A 22,203-nucleotide genomic window follows, 5' to 3' on the forward strand; every position below is an offset into this window, starting at 1 on the left:
GTTCATGCAAATAGCCTTATTCTGTTTGTGACAGTTACCGACATGTGTCTGAGAGAAGCACAGTCAGATGGCCTGTCTGTGCAGCCATTACCTGCTGTCCATTGTAGCAGATATTATGGGATTACATCATCCTCTTGCTCCTTTTTTCTCGGTCTTCAGCCTTTTCTGCCCAGAGACAATTGGTGCATTCAGAAGTGCATAACACTGCCATCTCCTGACGATTCTGGCCCTGCCGGCCGTGTGATAACTCTTTTCAGTGTAACCTGAAAAACGAAAAGACAAAACCACAGAAACAGACAATTCAGAAGATGACTCACAAAAAAACCTCGATGATGTCATTATACAAAGCGTTATAATCAGCCATCACAGTCATCACAGGCGAAGAGGCAGGTGCTTTGTTTTACTGAACTGGAGCGTCATCTACTGGCACTAAGCTGTAATTGTTACTACCACAAAACTACACCTCAACTACTAAACTACAGCTTAATATTTTTGTTGCACTATATTCTCGATAACAGTTTGTGTTTGTGACCTGTGAATAGACACTAGTGTTTGATTGTGAGTGATGATCAGAACAATGTGTGTAAAACCCTTATAGTAATTAAAATGCACTGTCCCAACCAAATAAATGCAGTCACTGGGGGGCAGTGTTGAGGATGTTGTGACGCATCGTAATAGATTTAATTAATTTAAATAGTTACTTAGACATTTAAACGTTGTTATTTAATTATTCAACGACAGAAAATCCAATCATATAGTCTCTTAACTTAAGTTCTCTCTCATTTCTAGTTTCTTCCACAATTCTTGTTCTTCAAGGATCAGCTGCTGCTCAGCGCCATGCTCTTATCCTCAGCTTATCTCGGTGATGATGAACTTTGACCTCGGAGGCTGCACAGACAGTGGACTGCACTGCACACGCCTCAGTGCCAGGCCAGCTCAGGTAAGCCCATTAACAATTCTCCTTATTCATGCAATAACAGAGAAACCTGAGATGAACTCAGGTGTGCACTAAACAAGGACTGAAATGAATGACGATCAAATGCCTCTGGTTATTGGGATAATAAACAATTTTATGATCTTAAATATATTTTGACCTTGACTATGTTTTAGGGCTGTATTTAGGACTGTATCACTGCTTCCAAAAAACTGTCCTATCCCCTAAATCATTATTCCATGCAGAGGCAATAAAATGTAAGACCCTCTATTGGCCTAGTTCTCAAACTGTGGTGTGTGTACATAAATCAATTTAAAAAAAAAATCCCTGTAATATAACAGCAGTCACTGTCACAATTATTTTGGCATTTGACTGAAGAAGATACACAATCATTCATTTTCTCCCAGACTTGTCCATACTTTCTATTTCAAATACATAATTAACATAAACAAAATAAACACATGTATAGTACAGTATCCTCTAAAATGTAAACAATGTTGACTCTAGTTGTAGAAGGCTGTAATCTCTCCTCTTCACGTGGCCTGAGCTGTTCTGTGCAGCTGAAGGACTGAGAGAGCTGAAGCATTAGGAGCAGAGCCATGTGACTGCTGTGGCAGGGATTGGTTTAGTGCAGATGTGACATCACCAGACCCCCCCCCCCCCCCCCACACACACACACACACTCTGTCTCTTCGCCTCCCTCGCCCATCTCTCTCTCTCTCTTTAACGCACTGTTTTTTTTTCTCTTTCCTTCCCTCAGCATCCCCCTCTCAGAGATGGCGTGTGTCGTAGCTGCTCAGGCTTCTGGGGCCTAGCCTTTTGCACAGAGGACACCTTCCCCCGCAAGCTGTGGACCTTTCTGTTTCTAACAGCGGATCCCACAGCCCCCTGTCCATCTTCTCAGTGTGGGTAATTGGGAGGCGAGTCCTTTGGGGGGAGGCTGGAATCAGCATCATACAGAATTAGCTATGCCCCACCGAGGCACCTTCTGACTGGCTGGATTTCTGATTTAGCTGCTTGCACACCAGGCTTGGGGCAACATAGGATGAAAATCTGGAATCATGATGCAAGGTAAAGCTTTGCACCTCCCTGACTCACTCATTTACATGGTATTTTGATGTGTCCTCTCCCTGCCCTCCTCTGTCTGTCCTGCAGAGGCTGTCCGGGCTATTAGAGTTAGCAAGTGATGTGATCCGTTGTGCTATGTAGACCTCTGGAGCTAAACAGCTATTTGCCTGACTGATGTAACCACACGTGTGTGCACAAAGTCACACATTAGAGTGAACATGCAGCTTGTTAACTCCTGAACTGTGATCTTCTTATAAATTACTATCCCTGTTTTACTACCACTGCTGTTGCTTACACGTTTGTTGGAAGGATCCTTATTGTTCAGTCCATGAGCATAAATCAAATAACCGGATCTAGTTACTCCGTATTGTACAGTGTATTTCTTATAAATCAGACCCCATATGACATGCTGCATCTTTACCATCCATTAAGGAAATGCGGGTGGCAGCTATAATTAGCCAAAGGTCTGCAGTTGGGCAACTGTGATATAGTTTAGCTCCAGAAGCAGGAAGAGTGTCATCATGTGGCCTATTATTATGGCCTAATAGTGACATGCACAGCTAGATGGAAGTGAATGGAAACATGAGTGAATGCATCAATGGATGCTTTGAGTGACTAAAGAAGTAGAAAAGGCCTTTAGGTGCTTCGCTTTACTGTATACATGTATGAATGAAATGTAGCCAGTTTCTGCTCTTGGGAATATATGGTATGTTCATGGTTTAGGGCTGCACTACATGATATAAAAAAAAAAAGATATTTGAAAACTGTATTAAATATGGCGATAACGATATTCAGAAGTTTTACAGAATCATTTTGGCACAGTAAACCATGACCAACCCGAGTGTAAAATGGAACTAAAATAAAAAATAAAAAACTTTCACTCATTTTAAGTTATCATAATGCGTTTTGTCAGTCATCTGGAAAACCTTACTGATTTTGTGCCATGTCATATGTGACGTCCAGCGATTTGGATTTTGCGTCCTCTAAAGCAATAATTTGACGATATATTGGTCACGATTATCTTGGTTTAGTGCACATTTAGAGTTCAGAGAGTTCCTTTGTGCATTTTAGTTTAAATCAAATGATGTTGTTAAATAACACATGGACACTGCTTCTATTACAGACTTAGTCTTGTACAGTTCTCTGCGTTCATCAATGAGCATGATGCTTTGCCAACTGATTGTTTTGTTTATAGCGCCTATACCATGATGCACACAAGTCATGATTCTGGAATAATCTTTACCATTGAGCACTTTATACACAGGCCACGGCTCATCCATCAGAGCGTAGTTCACTTATAGAGCAATTACTCTGCATTGTTTGCTCTTTGACGAAGATTTTAAAAGTTTGCACGGTTACGTTTATTGCTTGTATTGTTCCCATGAGTTTTTGCATTGCTGATATTTCTTTAATGGCTTGTGTTTGCCAAGTTGGAGTTTGCCCGTCCAAATCATAAATGCACATTTGTTGGTCTAGTGTTGCATGTTGCCTGGCGTCACTGCTGCAGGGGAGTTGGCAGACTCGAGGAGGTCTCTCACACTAATGAAGTTGGCCTCTGATCAATTCTTGCTCGCAGTTGCTTTCTATTTTACACAATGGCATTAAAAGGTTTATGTAAAATTTGGCTTTGCTACATTAAGAAACTGTATGAAAATGGCTTGATGTCAATATTCATACATATTTAGATCCTGTGCATAAATGCATTCAGTACTTTTATATTTATGTGGCCATTTTTATTCTGCCAGGACTGAAAAACCGCACCAGGAAAGCCCTGGGTCTGCGAAGAAAAGACAGGGATTCAGACACAACGTAAGTTTATTCACACAAATATTGGTAGTAAATGCATGTTTTCTCCGCTCACTTAATGTTAATTGATTAACTTTTCTTCTTACCAACAGAAGCTCACCTGACAAAGAAGGAAGTGGAAGTGGGAAGAAAGGCAGTGTATGTCTAACTACATGACTTATTTTGGAATAGAATCGGTTGCATTATTTATTCAGAGTTATATAAAAGTGTCTATTTCTGACTTAAATTTATAGAAAAGGTCAAATGGAGCACCCAATGGGTTCTATGGGGAAATCGACTGGGATAGATATGTGAGTGTCTTGTAATTCTCGGTTTAAAATTACTCGTTGGACCTAAATAACTGTGAAAGTGTTGAGTCAGCAGGAGCATCTGTGAAGACGCCACTGGGCCTCTGATCTAAATGTTTTCATCCGATCTGTTTAACTGTTTGTGTCCTCGCAGGCTTCCCCTGACGTTGATGAGGAGGGTTTCAGCCTTCGGCCCGGTGGCGACGATGGGGACTATATCCTTTCAAGTGTATTGACAGGTGTAATTTTGAGATGATTGGTTATTGAGAGTGCAAGGCCATTGATTGTACGGCAATATTAGGATGATAGACTGAGATTTAGGACTTCTGTAGATCGCAACGGCATACAAAAGCAGGCTCGTACAACAGTCTAAATTAGCCTCTCACTTTGTCCTTGACTAACCGTTCACCTGCCTCCAAGGGGAAGCACTTTTTTTCCTCCAGTGACTCAGAGGACGACGAGGACAGCAAGAGAAAGTTCAAAATCAAGATCAAGCCGCTCGTTTCAGACAGTGCCAAGTGCCTGCCTCCCACTATGGACGAGCTCAAAGCCTCGGTCGGGGGCCTGGCACTTTCTCCGTCTCTGGTGAGCACCGACAAGGACACTGTGTGGTTGTTCAGATCACGCCACACATGACTGTTACTGCTGTCACTCGAATACCTCTTTTCAGTCTGTCTCTTGTCCCTCTTTTTTGCTTGTCTTTGCCACATTGTAGAAAAGGAGTCCGGTAAGCTTGTTGTTTTTTATTTGTTTTGTCGTTTTTAGTTGTTGTCAGAAAAGACCGCATGGCATGGAGCCCCTTTGTTCAAAATGGGTTATATCAGTCATTCACAAACAATCGATTCTTCGAGGACGCTTGTGTAAGGCTCATCCAGGAGAGATTTAAACGCAACAACAATTGGACTGGGTTGAGTTGAGAACGTTTCGCTCTTAATTCAACTGTAGTGAATCTTAGTGATTAAGTTTACAAGTTCATTGTGTTGGGTCTGAAATTCACTATCAACATCAACATCACTATTCACAATCACATCAACTTAAATCAACCTGAGTAGCCTGAGTGTAGCCTCTGATTGGTCCCTTTTAATAGTGTAGTTTCAGCTTTAGTACCTGAATTAAAAGGCTGGAAAAACACTGTTATATCTCATTTTACAATCGTGTTTGAGTCTTTGCACAAGAAAACGATCTTCCCACTTTTTCACTTTCCTTTGTTGTGCTTTACTTTCTGCAAAGTTTAGTTGGATTGAATCGAAACATAACCCACATCGGGCTGAGCTCATCCATCTATCTCCTCTGAGTGTCCAGCTGCTCATATGGGGTTATGGCTCATGTTTGCATCCCAAGCACTTTGCAATGAAAGTAAAGAGGCTCTTGTGCAGTTTTTAGTTGGTGTCCACTTGACTGATTTGTCACTCACTCTCTGACCCAGGTCTGTTCTCTCTTCCTTTTTGCTGGTCTCAGAGACGTAGCCCGGTAAGTGCCCAATACAATATTGTGGCTGCTATGAAACAAGACATTTCTGTTTCTGTAAAATTGTATTGTATTGTTTGGTTGTTATTGTTCATTATTCATAATTACATTATTTTGAGTGCAATAGTAAAAAGTCATCCAAAAGTGAAAATGCAGGTGCTCGTCGTATAATTAGAATATCATGAAAAAGTGCATTTACTTCTGTAATTCAACTTGAAACTAACATATGATATCGACTCATTACATGCAAAGTGACATAATGTCAAGCCTTTGTTTAAATTTTGATGATTATGGCTTACAGTCCATTTTCACAATATTCTAATTTTCTGAGATTTTTAATTTGGGTTTTTCACAAGCTGTGAGCAATGATAATCAAAGGCTACATATCTCACTTTGCATGTAATGAGACTATCATATATTAGTTTCACAATTTAAGTTGAATAACAGAAGTAACTGCACTTTTTCACGATTTTCGATTTATGTGAGTGCCTGTAAACATTACTATTGTTTTTAATTGACACATACTTGTTATTATAAGTTACTGATTCTCTTTGCTCCTCTATTTTAAAGGAAATGTATTATTTTTTACCACAATAAAATACTGAAATACGTGTCTGTTACAGGGACAGATAAAAAGGAACTTGTCCTGTAAGTATCTGTTGGAAAACGTAAGTGCTCCTATTAAGTTGAAGAAAAAACATGAGTTTTTCTTCACAGGTGAAGAAATTGCTAGACCCAGACGATCTACACCCACTGCTCCCCCTGAGATTCCCATGTACGTTTCTCCTAAGACAAACCATGCAGCACGCCTCTGTTGACGAGCTAAAGCGTGTGTTTATATTTCTCTTTACAGTGACAGGCTCTCACAAACAGCACCTACCTTTTTTGGACTTCCTCCAGAAATCAAATATGCCCGATATGACGGTTGGTCTGATCACACAACGTTTTGTGTGTAATATTGAATACAAAGTGCAGTGATAATTGATAATGACAATAACTAGTTTCTATGTTTCACAGTGGTTCCTGCAGATTCTTGGGGAGACTCGAGACCACTTTCTGAGTCAGCTTTGAGCAGGAGCTTTCCAACAGGAGGTCAGAGGAATTTACCTTTTTCGTACAAAAGTTTATTTCACTATTTATTTCTAATATTTTTTCTAATATTTTTTTCTCCCTTAGCTCCTCCTCCTCTTCCTCCTAAAAACATTCCTTCTAGAAGTCATTATGGATATCCCTCTGAATGTGTCGGTATGATCATCTTTGCCTCTCACAAGTTTAAACTTTGTATTATTCAAAAAAAGAGACCTTATCAGCTTTATGTCTTTCTCCAGCTGATTTACCAAATGGAAGAGCGGGTCGTAGTTCTGCACCAATTTACCTGAACGTCTTATCCCCTGCATCCCACCGAGGCTCCCCAGCCCCTGATTTGGACGATGTGTTCGGTCCGATGGACAGTCCCCACACCAGAGAGGAAAGCGTGTCTCCCCGATGGGTGACCTTTCCCGAAGACAGGCCTCCGCCTCCGGATGAGCCCGCTCCGCCTCCCCCTCCGGACTCCCCCGCCCCGGGCACACCTCTTTCCACCCCCTCCACGCCCTGCCTCTCTCCTGGGCCACCGCCAAACGAACCACCACCTTCGCCCCCACCGTTTTTACCCGGCTCCCCCTTCTCCCCACTGGACTCGCCCCCCTCCATCACGCTCGGGCCACCCCCTCCTGATGAACCAGCGCCGCCTCTGCCCCCCAACTTCTCGCCCTGTCATTTACCGCCCGTCTGCCTTGATGAAGAGGCTCTGGATGAGGAAGTGCTTCAGTTTGCGGAGTACTGCTCGTCGCCCGCACCCACCAGTCCCGTACCCCCGCTCCCTGTAGAATGGAGGCATCGCACAGGAGTGACCTCTCCTTTGGTCACTGGTGGGAAAAGGACTCCTGAGGGGTCTTACTTGAGAGATGATTTCCCGGACTTTGTGGGCTCGCCCCGAGAGCTGACCCCGAGCTTCAGGTGTACCCCTCCTCCCCTCCCCCCAACCACCTACAGGTCAATCATGTCTTCTCCCGGGCCGCACACCAGCAGCAGTGAGTAGAGCACTGCACGTCTGGATCATGCGCAGTATGCTTTGAACTTAGTGCTTTGTTACATTTCTAATAGTAAAAGTAGGACGCTTAAAAGCCACTCTGGAGAACATTACAGATTATACACAAATGTGGTAATCGTTTGGAACAGGGCTCAGTATATTTAAACCTCATGTTTGGACAGTTCAGTACTTTTTTCTAGTTAAAGACTAAAGTTAGCTTTATTGCCATTTCAACCACACGAAAACAGAATCTGAATTGTGTTGTTCTCAAACAGGGTGGGACTCCAGTCCTATCAATGCCCTTGAGAGGACTGGAGTGGACCACAGTCTGTGATTGCAGGTGGAAGCAGAGGGATGTAGGGAGGGCAAGGAAGACAGTTTACCTGACCCTGACAATGACCTGACTGCGCTTAGACTTTGCAGTGTCCTCCCTTAACACCCTTAATTAAATATTTGCATGTATTTTATTCAATTTACTGTGTGAAATGTGATGTGGTGTGGCTTTCACATTACGTTATTACAAAAAAAGCAGTTAAGAGTCCATCAAACTGTTGGCTGTATCTAAACACTTCCAGCTGTATTGTTTCTTAGTGGCTGTATGTCCATCACAGGTCCATCATCTCCAGCGCACTCAGTCACTCCTCAGTCTCGGGGAAGTCCTGTCCCACCTCCTCCTCCCCCTCGACCATCTTCTCGTCCCAAACTGCCTCCAGGGAAGCCCCTCTCAGACGTTGTATGTGATTAAAGTGGTGAAATGTTCTTTGTGGTGTCTACAACTACCCCTTACTCCAGGATATGTTGTTTTTCCAGAGCCGGTCCTTCAGTCCTCCTGTTTCAAGCAGCCCCCCACCTTTTGCCCCTTTGGCGCGAGCAGAGAGCTCTTCCTCCATCTCCTCCTTCACCTCACACAGTGCTGCATCCACGCCAACCCTTGGAATTCATACAGGTACACGTGGGCCTCAGCAGTTTGTGCTCAAACCGCATCCTTTTGGCTTTAGATATTTTATGTGTTTATCATTCAAACTCCTTCACTGCTCCGTCCTGTCCATTCATGTTTTTTCTCCTCAAGTTTCCTGCTCAGAGGCCTCTCAGTCTCTGGTGTGGTTTGACCATGGCAGGTTCTATTTAGCTTTGGAAGGTGAGCTGTGCCAGATACTGCTTTTCTGTGTGGCTGCGGGTGCATGACAAGTACTTGCCTACTGTGACCCACTGTAGTTTTAGTATATAAGTTTAGGATCATTCATTAGAAAATGAGCACAGTGTCGATGAAGTGCTTTCATCCCGGTATGATGTATTATAGCTGTGTTAAAATGTACCTACCTGTGTGTGCTCCAGGATGCTCCAGAGGACCCAGTCCGCTGACTATGGGACCACAGGACACTCTGCCAGTGGCAGCTGCCTTCACAGAAACAATCAATGCCTACTTCAAAGGCGCTGACCCAAGCAAGTAAGGCCACTGTTTTAAATACTTGAAAAGGAAACTGAAGAAAACTTACTGAGTGTGTCAAGTTTTATGTCAAGTTTGTCAAGGATTTGTATTATAATTTTTTTTTCACCTACACTTGTGTCTATGCAGATGTGTTGTGAAGATCACAGGGGAGATGGTCCTGTCATTTCCTGCGGGTATAACTCGGCATTTTGCAAATCACCCAAATCAAGCTGCCCTCACATTTAATATTATCAACTTTAACCAATTAGAACAAATCCTACCCAACCCACAACTCCTGTGCTGGTAAGAACTTTATAAGTACATGAAAAATAGAACAATATTTGACAGCTGTGACAGTATACAATATTTGTTTTCCTAGTGAATCCTTGACACAGAGCTCAAACATTAAGGAGTTCTCGGTCAATATGCCTAACCTAATGAGCCATCTTAAGAAAATTTCTGAACAGAAGCCCCAGGCAACATACTACAATGTGGACATGATCAAATACCAGGCATGTCTATATAGAGCTACATTCTACGTCCTTATTTGTTGAAACGTCCTGTAAAACCTCTACTTTTCCTCATACCTCTCAGGTATCAGCCGAGGGCATCCAGTCGACTCCTCTGAACTTGGCTGTGAGCTGGAGAGGTGATGCCAACTATACCGACCTCAGAATAGACTACAAATACAACACGGGGGCCATGGCTGCCCCTGCTCCATTACACAACATTGTTTTCGTGGTCCCTGTGGATGGAGGCATCGCCAAACTCCAAACCATGATCCCTCCTGCTACATGGTGAGCGCCCTAACATGTACTTAGAGACTTAATCCTCATTACACTGAATGAAAAAAAGAGAATGTGCAACTAGCACTGTTGTGAATTTCACAGCAGTGCTAGTTGTCAATTGGATGCAGTATGACGACACATCTCAATGTCTAAATAAAAAAATCTGAATTATTTTATCTGCAGGACTCCAGAACCACAGACCATACAGTGGAAGATCCCTAGTCTTTCTCATAGATCTGATAATGGAGGTAATTATATTGCTACAAAAGGCATATAGGCAACTGTAAACTATATATATTTATGCCTAATTGTTCTTTTGTGTTTTTGTAGGAGTGGGAGCTTTACTGGGTCGTTTCCAGATGACGGAGGGTCCATGTAAGCCCTCCCAGCTGTCTGTTCAGTTCAGCTCTGAAGGCAGCACATTATCAGGGTGTGACATCCAGCTGGTGGGGACTGGATACAGACTATCACTGGTCAAAAAGAGATTCGCAGCAGGTCCGTTTATTATTAGTATTATTTTATTGTATTATTATAGTAGTTGTAGTAGTTGTGGTGGTGGTAGTAGTAAGAGTAAAGAGTCAAATCTGTTGCCTGTCTGCTCAATCACTATTGCACTATACTATGAGCGACTCTATGTACAAATTCTGTCCGTCCCTTATAGTCTTATGAGTGAATCTCAAGGTAAAAAAAATAATCCTTGAACCTCTGTATGTTTACTTTAACTAAAGCCTTTCTAAGCCACTTTTATAGCTTGGTAAATTGTCTAAATGTTATCCACCTGCGTCTCTCAAAGCTCTTTACATCACGCTCTCATTCACACACAAACGCACGCTTCATTTCAGGTTATATTTTGTTATTTTATGTCTTTGCAGGAAAATATCTGGCGGATAATTGAACAATCTGGTGATGGACTCGCTGGCTCACGACTGTGAACACCGAATTCATCATTTTAGTCCTCATCTTTAGGCGCTGTTGAACTGACTGGTTTAACATAACAACACAAACATTCGATACTTCTGGACTTAACCGTTAAGACCATAGACTGGCTGCTGCTGAGATTATGCAAGTAAATACAGATGAATCGTTTTGTGCACTTGGGGTCGAACGTAAGTACATCCACGTAATTTTTCAGTTTTGTGGATTGTGTGGATTCATGCAGTGATTCAGCCTTATTCCTCAGTTTGTCTTGTCTAACCTGTTGTCTTTGCACTGTAAAAAAAAATGTGAATAGATTATAATTTAAGTACACAAAACAATCTTAAACAAGGTGGAAACTGGTAGAAAATATAAGATATTTGTAGCATAAGTTTAATTTGCTATTGTTTGGTTTACACTGCCATCTATAGATCGTTTTCATGTTTCTTGATGGTCAGTGCCCCATGGTTACACTTGCTTGCTTGGAGGGATAGCAGGAGAACATTCCTGCATTGTCTGAAGCACTGTTTATTCAAGTTTAACCTGTTACTTGCCGTCCCCCCTGATCAGGGGATTAGGGCTATGATTAGGGTTAGGTTCAGCAAATGTGATGCAACTTGTGCTTGACTCACACAGATCTTACACATAGTTTTAGAAACTAGACGGTCTTGGCTTTCAAATGAGGTATCACACTGGTATATAGGCTGTAAGCTCTCCAGTCAATATGCTTTGAGATTTGGATATGCATAATTGCTAACCCTAACTCTAGCCCTAAACTGGCAGATAACAGGTTAATAAAAGTCAGGGCTTTTTTTTAAACATATTCTCTTATCAAAATGAACTGACTTGGAAACCTCAGTTGTGTGAGCTGATGTGTTGATTCGTGTAAGCACCGCAGAAATAATAAAAATCCACAAACTGTAGTTGTGGCCTGTCATCTGGTCACGCAGCTTTTACGTTGAAAAAAATCAACATCACACACTTGTATGAATTCCCAAAATCTGTAGTTTAGACCATATTAGATTTCCTTTGGGGTTATCAAGTGTCTAAAAGCTTATCTGCAAGTAGATTCTGTATATGGCAATAGAGCTCGAGATTGTGTCATTAACCAGCAAAGATTTGTGGGAATTCCTGGCACATTCCATAAACCATTGGAGATTTTAAATTGTATAGTACTGGGGTTATTGTTCACTTAAAAGCTTTTGGATGCTAAAGTGTGTTAGATGTGACTAGTGACCTGGCAGCTAACGGAGTTGTTCCACAGCTCTTTTCTGTACTTTTTATATTGTTTGCAGCTAGTGTCAGTCTATGGACCATACTTGCTAGTGCCCCTTACATGATGGATTGTGCCACCAATGGTTACTGATCTTCAGGTGATGGCAATGAAAACTATCTATAGCCACATTTCTTTGGCCATAATATGTGCCCTCCTCATATGTGAAGGGGGGGTCATAAAAATACTGCCTTAGCCCGTGCTAAAGCAGTGTTTTAACCATAGTGTAAAATATGGGATTGTGCAATGGTGAGTGATGGTGACTGTGTGTGTTTTGTTAATATAAAATGACAGAAGTGCTAAAAGTTGGACTGTTTGTTATATAAATATCTGAAATGGCCTTAAACGTTTGCTGTGCCATAGAGTTGTGGAAAGGAGCTTTAAGACAATAATTGATAAAGTAAGAAAGCTGACACATTTTGAAGTTGCCTTTGACACTTCTGACTGCAAAATGATTGAGAGACATAACAAAAAGCTAAAAAAAAATTATAGCTACTTTTCATATACTATGTTATTTTCTTCCTTTTCCACCATGTTCAGTAATCTTGTTTTCTGATAGCAATATAAAAACTGTGTACAAAGTGTAAATACCTCTTTGCTGAGCATATGGATGTGTCTGTATTTTTAGTTTTTGCCAGTTATTCTTTTATTTTAAGTCTGCACCATTTCAATTCATTGTTTGTTTTGAATGTGATTTTCTTGTGCAAAAAGTGTTGCCATTTATGGTGATGACCCCTCAAAACAGTGCTGCATGAAATGTGCATTACACTTACACAATACAGTTTTCCCACAAAATAAATGTTTACTGTCAAGTAACAATAGGGTACTTCTGTTTTGGTCTTTTCCTAAACATTCACTCCATGTTTTCATTATGACATTTAAATTTTCATTGACAATTCACTTGCTAAAGTAAGCATATACTGTGTTATCTTTCTCATGAGTAACATTAAATGTGTAGATTTTTTTTGTATATATATTTTTTTTAATTTATGTATTAATTGTTTTATTTAGCTTTACAGCTATGAAGAAAATGTACATACTAGCACATGTATAATTTAATTTGCCTTATTTGTAAAGATGCGGCTCCTCTCGACATAAGAGGACTGGTGCATTTTTTTCTACAACTTGATTATTTTATTCTATGTTTGTGGACACAAAATATGCAATCATTTCATGTAAATTTCCCATCCAAAGATTTTAAGTATAGCTATATATATATATTTAAAAAGTCATTGAAATGTAATACCTGTTCCTTGATAATAAAGAGATATGAAATGTTACTTATTGTCTTTAGTTTTTTGAAGAAGGTGGGGGGCACACGCAGCCCATGGCGCAAGTGACGCAACCCCGGTGAAGCGGGCTCCTCCCACTTCAGTGGAAAAGAGACAGTTACCATGACAACATAACGCGCAGTAACTTCGATTATCTTATGCTAGTTTCCACCAGACAAGGTAACCTAAATGATGTATTTACTCTGATTATGTATTACTTTACGGTGTTCCTATATTAGTTGGTGAACAATAATCAGACAGGTTTCATTTTAGCATCTCGTTTTTAAGCTAACGTTAACTTTTGTTGTAGGCTAACATTTTCTGGTTTAAATAGCTTCAGCTTCTCCATGGATTGATAGCTACGGATGTGTTGTCTAGACATATGGTTATCAGACAGTCTTTTCACTCCTAGTACCTCATTAAATATTTCACCAAGTACCACCAGGCCTGGGTGCAAGACCAGATCAGGACTTAACCGGGTCTAAAATAAACTTTAAGCAGAGGTGGGTCGAGTAGCCAAAATATTTATTCAAGTAAGAGTGACGTTACTTTTAAATAATTTTACTCAAGTAGAAGTAAAACGTAGTGGCCCAAATATTTACTCAAGTAACAGTAAAAAAGTACTTGAATAGAGTGTGCACTGAGAAACTGTTTGATTCGTGTTTCAGTAGTGACATAAATCATGAGAAACAAAACATGAAATAATGTGAAAATGTTTATATTTTCAAAGAAAACACCATTAAAAACATATAAAAACAAATTATTACGAGAAATTAAGTAAACAAATCAAGAAATACATATTTTTTCCGCATCAAAATGAAGATTTACTATTTTTACAGATACTTCATTTTAATATTACTCATATAGAAGTAATACATACTGTATGAAAAAACTACTTGCAAAAGTACAATTACTTCAAAAAGTTATGTAAGTCCATGTACTTGAGTAAATGTAGCTGAACACTACCCACCTCTGACTTAAACTTAACTAAATTAATAACGTTATGTATTCAGCAAAAAAAAAAATCGCACGTAAAGTAATTTAAGTCATAAATCATAAACGGCTAAACTCGCAAAGAACCACTGGTTTAGCAAACTTAGACCTGCTCTGTTTTGGACTCCCATTTATAACTTTTCACAATTTCAAAGATACAAATATTTTGTTCTGATTTATAATATAGTCCCGTTTTCATCACTCTGGACTGTTGGATAATGTATCTATATGCTCTATTAGAACAACCATCTGATGATTAGATTGGATTAATTCTACTTTAAATTGTATTGCACATTGTCTTTTTGAGCTTGTCATGTCGGACTTGCTCAGAGACAGAGCTATGAAGAAAGAGAAGAAGATTGGAAAAGCACCTTCAGACTCAGGCTACAAACCTAAGGATGGCAGGCCTAAAGAGTAAGTAGCTTACTGGGTGAACCATTAGTGCTATGTCTACTTTTCATCTGTACATTCATGTCATACATTTAAGTATTCAGATTGTATGGCTTACTTCATAATTTTCTTGTAATTTTTTTGTTCCACAGCTCTATAAGCACTGTGTCAAATGTGGAGGACCCTTTGCATCATGATGACAACACGCGACTACCTACTGAGAACACTTATCAACTAGGTCAGCTGTGTACATCTAGTGTAAACTTACACGGTGCTGTATAAACTTGTAATAATCTTAACCTAATAAGTCTGTGTCTTTTATGTTTACATTGAAGGACCTTATAAACGTCACTCAGTGCCCGTCATCACTGAGATACTAAAGGATGTTCTCACTTGCTATCTCCAGCATGATACATATGAAGCTGAGTGGTCACGGCAAATGACTAAAACATTATGTGAGGTGAGTAAACAAAAAGTCAATAGTACAAATAATGTATTCCCTTTTCTGCTGATCAAAAATGTCTGATTGTTGTTAAATGTTCTCAGGTGATCAGAGCTCGTGTGAAGGAGCAAATGATCCCACGATATAAGATTGTTGTCATTGTTAATATTGGACAACTTGGTGGACAGGGCATGCAGATCAGCAGTCGCTGTCTGTGGGATGCAACAAATGACACTTTTGCCACATACTCTTTCAAAAACAGTTCTTTGTTCGGTTTGGCAATAGTCTATGTTGTATATGTAGAGTAAACTTTGGGGATGTGTTGATCATTTACATGCCAAGATGTGCAACCAGAACAACAAAACAAACTTTGAAACAAAATGTGATTTTAAGTTTGTATTACTAAAAATATCAAATCACATTTGAACTAACAAAATGATTACTGACATTTATTGAGAAAGTGCACAGAATAAAGTTAGGTCACTCTTTTGACATCCTACATCGCAGCACTCCGTCATTAACGCCTGGTGCTCGTCCCTCCATTGACGACTTATGGGCTTCATAACGTCTGCGCTTAAGTGAGTTGCCCTGGTTCCTGCAATGAAATGTGAATCCCATAGCTTGAAACAATTTTAATGTAAAATGAAACCTTTTCACAAAAATACAGTGACAAAAATAAATGTTTTACCTCTGAGCAGAGCCCCTTCTGCTGTCAGTCTCCTCCACCTGGACCCGCCACATGTAAAAACCAGCGCCCGGACAAATGCCCGACCGCACAAACGCAGAGCGTTGCCATTGTTCTGGCTTTCACTCTGTGCCACACACAGTAAGCACAGCAGAACCCCAACAATTGAAGATCGCATTGGGGAAAAAAAATACAGTATATTGTATACAGTATATGCAGTATATTGTATATAGTCTGTCTTTGTGGTCCAATAAATGTGCTGGTCTTTGAAATCCTCTGCTCATGTCCTCTTTTTATAGTGCTGGCAGGGATGTGTTTTTGAGATAACGTGTGTTATCTTGCGTAATTATCATTTTCATTCAGAGGTGGATGTTATTTTGCTCATTTGGCACATGTGGTAGAATCTGAAATATCACTAATTGACCATATCTTCCTAAATGGTCTGGGAAAGTCTTACAGTCTATGTTAAACATGGGTGTTTTTTATAGTCAAGGGTAAGGGATGTGTTTACCCAAGGATTACTTTAAGTGTATTTTCCACATAAAATGAGAAGATGGGTCTCTGCATGGCAACATAGTGCAGTGTGGCCTACTATCGCACAGATAAATCAGTGATTACCTGCACATGTGGGCGTATTTTCAAATACTCATTTCCAGCACCTTTCTAAATATCAAAAGGACATGGAGGATCTCTCCCATCCCTCTCATGCTGTTAATACAAGTGATACTGAAATAAAGAGCAACACCGATTTAAACTACGTTTATTGGTGAACACTTAATGTTTTGAATTTATGTATTATTTACATCTGTAAAAAGTAATTCTGAATAGAGCTACCATAGACTGTTACTTGCTGCTGCAGTAGGGGGCGGGACTGCACATCCGGGTCTTCGGCTGACCCCTGTCGTGAACCCGCAGGATTGCAAACATGGCGGAGGTAAGAAAGTGAAATAAAATATTGTAAAAATATATCTAAAATCCAACATATTTTTAAATCTCTGTAGGAACCTTCGTAATTGCAGTTGCAATGACTAGAGTCAGATATGTCTTGTTTCCAACCTATAAAATAAAATACTTGGAAACAAACCTGTTTAATAAACTTCGGGTTTGGCTAATCTAGCTCCGCTAGCCAGCGCTTCTGCGGCATTAACGATGTTTCTTCTCTGTTGCGGGAAAAACTGCAGAGCTTCGACACACATCTGAAGATTTAGATTGTTTGTGCGTGTGCTAATAAAGAGGTGTGGTTATTGCTTATGTAGTATTTATGGCCCAGATTAGTTATTAGATGCATCTCCAGGATGAGCTAGCCTAGTAGTACTAGAGTAATGTTTTCAAACTAGTCATTGTAAGTTAGCTGGTTGATAATGAAACTTTGCTAATGTGCCTGCAGCGGATTTAACTGATACAGTCTATCAAATCCTTGTGAAATGGTGATAAGCCTTGGAGTTTGTTGCTGAACAAGCCTTGAGTCTTTGTTTTGTATCAGTATGCCTCGGTAGGTCCAGCCATTAGGTCAAGCAGGCGCGCTTTTTCTTAACTCACATCATGCTGTTTACTGTCCACATTGTTTACATACATGTCTTTATTTGTGCCCAAGAAAAATAAAGGTGTTGATTTTTTTTTTTTCTTTGGTCTTTCAGTCCTCCTTTGCCAATTCGAGCCCAGGTAAAGTAATACTATTTTTGTAATGTAAGTGCGCATTGGGTTGTTATGAGTAGCATACATATTGCCAGTCAAAAGAGAGATTTAAAATGCCAATAAAAGGATTTAAACGCGTAATGAGTTAGTTGTTGATAGCTTTTATTCCTTTGGTTCTTTACAGGAGGTTCAGCCGGTTCTGACGACCATGATTTCGACCCGTCAGCAGACATGCTGGTGCATGACTTTGATGATGAGAGAACCCTAGAGGAAGAAGAGATGTTGGAAGCAGCTGATGAAGCCCAAGTGAATGAAATAGAAGATCTCGCACGGGTACAGAACTGAAAACACACCTCGGCATGCTTACTTCTAACATATCTAATCAATGAGTGTGTTGATTATGGAATACTGCTGATACATATTTTAATTATTACTTAGAACCCTTGTTAGTGATCAGGGTAGTTGCTCCACTTTTGGTGCATTTTTTTGTTTTGTTTTTTATTTCCTAAGGTTTATTCATACCCAAAGAACAAAGTTTGACATTAATATGTATATAATAAACCAGCCTTAATGTGATGCCAAGCAGTATTTAGTCAGGTGCCTCCTTTGCATGTAATTGGTGCTTAATAAATAAAAACACTAAATTATCATCTACTTTTATTACACAGGAAGGAGAAATGCCAATCCATGAGTTATTAAGCATGTATGGTTATGGAGGCGGCTCACCAGCTGAGGATGATGAAGAAGAGGAGGAAGAGCCTGAGGAAGAGGAGGATGATGAGGAAGAGGATGAAGAAGAGGACATTGACAACGATGAGAGCAGCAGGAGCACTGGAGAGCTCAAACGAACTGGGGTATGTGCAAGAAACTTGTCATTAATGTACACTGCTGTTATTGTGGATGTGTGGTTCTGAATGTATTTAATTGGTTGTGGCTTTGTAGGGTGAGAGCAGTAAAAGCTCTTCAGGTCCAAGTGGAGAGGTGCCGGCAACATCTGAGGGCCGCACACGCCCTGTCAGAGCACTTGGCACGGCAGAACTTATACGGCCACAGAAGTTAAAGTACTTTGATAGTATGTACTGCAAATGTTTGTCATTTGATACATAATTCACTCTTCTCATTAATTAAAGTGTGTGTTTTCTTTTATTAACATGAGTTTTTATTACCTCAGATAATAATGACATTGAAGAAGAATCTGATGAAGATGAAGACTATGTCCCATCTGAAGATTGGAAAAAGGTCGGTGTCATGATGCATAAATGTGTGTTTTCTTTTCTTTCTTTTTTTCTTTTTTTTTTATTGACATAAAACAAAGCTTACAAATAGCACATAGACAAAGGAAAGACACATAAGGGTAGGGTACATATTTGATTCTTCGTTCTTGGGTTCTGCATGGCGTGGATGTGCGGTGTGTGTGCTGAGTAGGTGTGAGATATGAATAAGAGGGAAAACAAAACAAAAAAGATGAAAGCAAATAGTAAATCATGGGAAACAAATCGTGGAACATGAAAAAAAAAAGATGATAGTAACAAATAATAGTAAAGAAACAATAATAATAGAGGTAAAGGTAAACTGAATGGGGTAATGAACAGGAAGGGTAAACATTCAAGATTGAAATCATATAAACCCTTTAGATTTGGAGGAAGAAAAGGGAGAGAACAAACAAACTCCCCATAAATGTGTGTTTTCACTCAGGCACTGTTGATGAGGATATACAGTGAAAGGGCTGTCGATCCTAGAGAGTTCATGTGAATTCAGAGTGAACAGTGAAGTAAATTCAGCTGAAGCCTGTGTCCACTGAGGTTGTTCTGCAAACTGAGAAAACACTCAAGTCAAAGAGTAATGACAAAAATAGAGAAACAATTACAAAATGGTGTTTTAATTTACTTCTTGAGATCAACTCACGTATTCCCCGTCCCCAGATTATCATAACTTTTCTTTTTTTTTCAGGAAATTATGGTTGGTTCTATGTATCAAGCAGAAACTCCTGTTGGGCTGTGTAAATATAAAGAGAATGAGAAAGGTAAGAGTGCCTGACTATCAGGGGCGTGCTGTGATATCATTTCAGCCCGGGAGTTTTATTACTTAAACCGGCCCACGCATCTACAGACTTATGGCGCCAGCCTAGAGTGCGGTAGTTTGTTGGATCGATTCTACCTGTTTTCACATTGGCAGCTACACACATAATCTAGGCCTGACGCATCTCCCCAGTCAGCTTTGAGTTCTGCAAATGACAAATCTATTATTTATGCACTTTTTATACATTGGTCACTACTGCGTTTCATTCTCTTTTTTGCCTCACCTGCCTTTTTTTTTCTGTTCACTTATTTACTCACATAGACACTTCTGCGTTATCCCTGCTGGACTACACCAACTTAAACTAACTGGCAGGGGTGAATGCAGCACTGAATGCACAGCACAATGTGAAAGTTTTTTCTGATTTCAACATCAAAGTCATTAGGTGCTTTGACCAATTTACATGACAAAAAACATTGTGTAACTTGTCTAAAACAGCAGCCCCTGCCCCTGCTGCAGCCCAGTTAAAGCCTTTGGGCCTGTAGCAGTACAGCTGTGAGAGTCCATTATCAATAGATGTTCTTTCTGCCGGCCCAAAAGTACCGTGGCCCACCGGGACACTTCCCGACTCTTCCGATTACCCAGCACGCCTTTGCTGACTAGCTTCAGCTAATGTACAGTTTAGTCAAGTGAGCTCCAAACAGTCACGCCTCAAGATACATTTATTCTGTCTTTTACAGTTTATGAAAATGATGACCAGCTTCTGTGGAACCCTGAGTGTCTGCCTGAATCCAAAGTAGTTGAGTTTTTAGCTGAGGCGTCAAAACGGACTGGAGAGGAGAAGGGAGTTGATGCCATTCCAGAAGGATCTCATATCAAAGACAATGAACAAGTAAGAGCGATGAAGCACACCATGTCATTTCTTATACACTGTATTTCAGACGATTACTATTTTCTGTAGGCTTTATATGAACTGGTCAAGTGTGACTTTGATACAGAGGAAGCTTTAAGGAGGCTTAGGTTTAATGTAAAAGCTGCCAGAGGTTTGTATAAAATTTATTTTCTTCGCATCTTCATTTTTAATCTTGTCAAAGTTAAATTATTTCTCATATTCTTCAAAATGAACAGAAGAACTATCAATCTGGACAGAAGAGGAATGTAGAAATTTTGAACAGGGATTGAAAACCTATGGGAAAGATTTTCATTTAATTCAAGCCAACAAGGTAACGTTTTCTTATTCATCATTTGTCTTGTGTGGCTGGTGGGTGTGTTTTAACTCTCTTGTGTTGATGCGTATTGAGTCTTTAACAGTGGTTGATTTTGAATTAAATCTTGCAGGTGAGAACTAGGTCTGTAGGAGAAAGTGTGGCGTTTTATTACATGTGGAAGAAGTCTGAGCGTTATGATTTCTTTGCACAGCAAACCAGACTTGGAAAAAGGAAATACAACCTTCACCCAGGTGTCACGTAAGTCCACCGCCATGTGCTAACCATGATTAATACAACTTTGCATTAACTGTTTATTTGCTTCTTTGCACTAGTACTAAAACGTCTTCATATAATTGATTATTGAAATGTGCCAAGTTAAGGTGAGTTTTCACATATTTTCAGGGATTACATGGACAGATTGTTGGATGAAACGGAGAGTGCTACGTCGAGTAGAGCAGCATCCCCTCCACCAGCCACTTCCAGCAGCAGCACAAGCCATTCAGAGAAAGAAGATGGCAGCAGTCACAATGGTTCGTCTAGGGAATATTAATAGACTTTTCAATTGATTCAATTTATCAACAGGCAACTTAACTATCTAAATCTGTTTTTTCATCTCATTCACAGGTGTTACAAACCACAATTCAAGCCACTCGGTGGATAGTGCCCACTTGCCTGCAGGCAATCAAGTCAAACCGGGTCCTCTCCAGTCAAATGGTCCCTCCACTCACTCGGTTTTGGATGCACGCTCACATGTTTTAGAAAACTCCAATGGTTGCAGCCAGCCCATCCACGACAGAAATGGGTCTTTGGAACCCTCGGTAGAGCATGGCACAGCAGATCCAGCTGTGGAGCTTGAGAGACCAGTCAAAAGATGTCGAACTGAAGCAGAGCCTTTGGCTCATAATGAGACTGAGTCATCGAATCCCCAGGAGAATTGAATTAAGTCAGTGTAAGAGACATTTCCATGGTATTGTTAGCTACAATGCTCTTACAGGGACTTAAACTAAGGCCTAAGCGCAGTGACTTCATTTGGAAAGCTGAACACTTCTGACCAAGGCCCCTGACCTCTACATAAACTGGCTGACTGAGAAGCTCATTCCAAAGCGCCACAACTTCATCACATTCTGCTCAACATCTTGCATCTTTTTTCTCCCATCTTGGACTCTTGATCTTGCCAAGAACCACTGTCTTCTATTTGTATGTTTAAATAACTCCCAATATTTTTATACTTCAGAGATTTTTTATATTTTTAACATAAAAGCAAATAGATGGCTTTTGCTACCCAAGTCATTTAAATATCTGATTAACCTGATCTGTTGAAAATGAACTGCAACATTTGCTTAACTTGCCAGTTGCACTTTGATGGATTGTTTCTCATGAAGTGCGAGTGAAACCCAGCAGGAAAACTTTGTAACTCCTCGACGTATAATGGTTTGTACAACAACTGCACCCGTTAATAAACCAGCAGGTTTGTTTGTGTAAAGGCTGACATCAGTGATGTCCTGTATGAACTCATGTCAGAGAT

At 40.1% G+C, this 22,203-nt stretch overlaps 2 protein-coding genes and 1 pseudogene across 4 annotated transcripts; all 3 read left to right on the forward strand.

Moving 5' to 3' along the window:
• Positions 1 to 805: 805 nt before the first annotated feature.
• Positions 806 to 13,311, forward strand: LOC306972303 (SH3-containing GRB2-like protein 3-interacting protein 1; annotated as a pseudogene). Its single transcript, XR_013794294.1, has 24 exons — positions 806 to 940; positions 1,695 to 2,005; positions 3,748 to 3,811; positions 3,901 to 3,946; positions 4,042 to 4,098; positions 4,250 to 4,310; positions 4,505 to 4,680; positions 4,811 to 4,822; positions 5,554 to 5,565; positions 6,186 to 6,210; positions 6,280 to 6,337; positions 6,416 to 6,486; positions 6,580 to 6,654; positions 6,739 to 6,807; positions 6,891 to 7,634; positions 8,245 to 8,366; positions 8,444 to 8,579; positions 8,703 to 8,771; positions 8,969 to 9,080; positions 9,210 to 9,365; positions 9,442 to 9,859; positions 10,034 to 10,098; positions 10,181 to 10,345; positions 10,723 to 13,311. The product of XR_013794294.1 is annotated as an SH3-containing GRB2-like protein 3-interacting protein 1 (transcript).
• A 1,304-nt stretch (positions 13,312 to 14,615) lies between these two features.
• Positions 14,616 to 15,800, forward strand: LOC306972342 (dynein light chain Tctex-type 5-B-like; the record flags this gene model as incomplete). Its single annotated transcript, XM_079568931.1, has 4 exons — positions 14,616 to 14,716; positions 14,845 to 14,930; positions 15,028 to 15,152; positions 15,239 to 15,800. 4 exons carry the CDS (start codon positions 14,616 to 14,618, stop codon positions 15,440 to 15,442), a joined length of 516 nt encoding a protein of 171 aa, XP_079425057.1. The 3' UTR covers positions 15,443 to 15,800.
• An 899-nt stretch (positions 15,801 to 16,699) lies between these two features.
• Positions 16,700 to 21,672, forward strand: mier1b (mesoderm induction early response 1b, transcriptional regulator). Of its 2 annotated transcripts, none has more exons than XM_079568929.1 (13): positions 16,700 to 16,753; positions 17,457 to 17,481; positions 17,639 to 17,787; positions 18,123 to 18,308; positions 18,397 to 18,526; positions 18,626 to 18,693; positions 19,405 to 19,477; positions 20,211 to 20,362; positions 20,432 to 20,513; positions 20,599 to 20,693; positions 20,809 to 20,936; positions 21,081 to 21,208; positions 21,303 to 21,672. In XM_079568929.1, exons 1-13 carry the CDS (start codon positions 16,745 to 16,747, stop codon positions 21,614 to 21,616), a joined length of 1,539 nt encoding a protein of 512 aa, XP_079425055.1. In that variant the 5' UTR covers positions 16,700 to 16,744; the 3' UTR covers positions 21,617 to 21,672. The 2 variants fall into 2 exon arrangements, with proteins under 2 accessions (XP_079425055.1, XP_079425056.1); XM_079568930.1 differs by having other exon boundaries at positions 20,890 to 20,936.
• The last annotated feature ends 531 nt before the right edge of the window (positions 21,673 to 22,203 follow it).

The sequence above is a fragment of the Gobius niger genome, assembly GCF_951799975.1.
Source record: "Gobius niger genome assembly, chromosome: 13".
Lineage (NCBI taxonomy): Eukaryota > Metazoa > Chordata > Actinopteri > Gobiiformes > Gobiidae > Gobius > Gobius niger.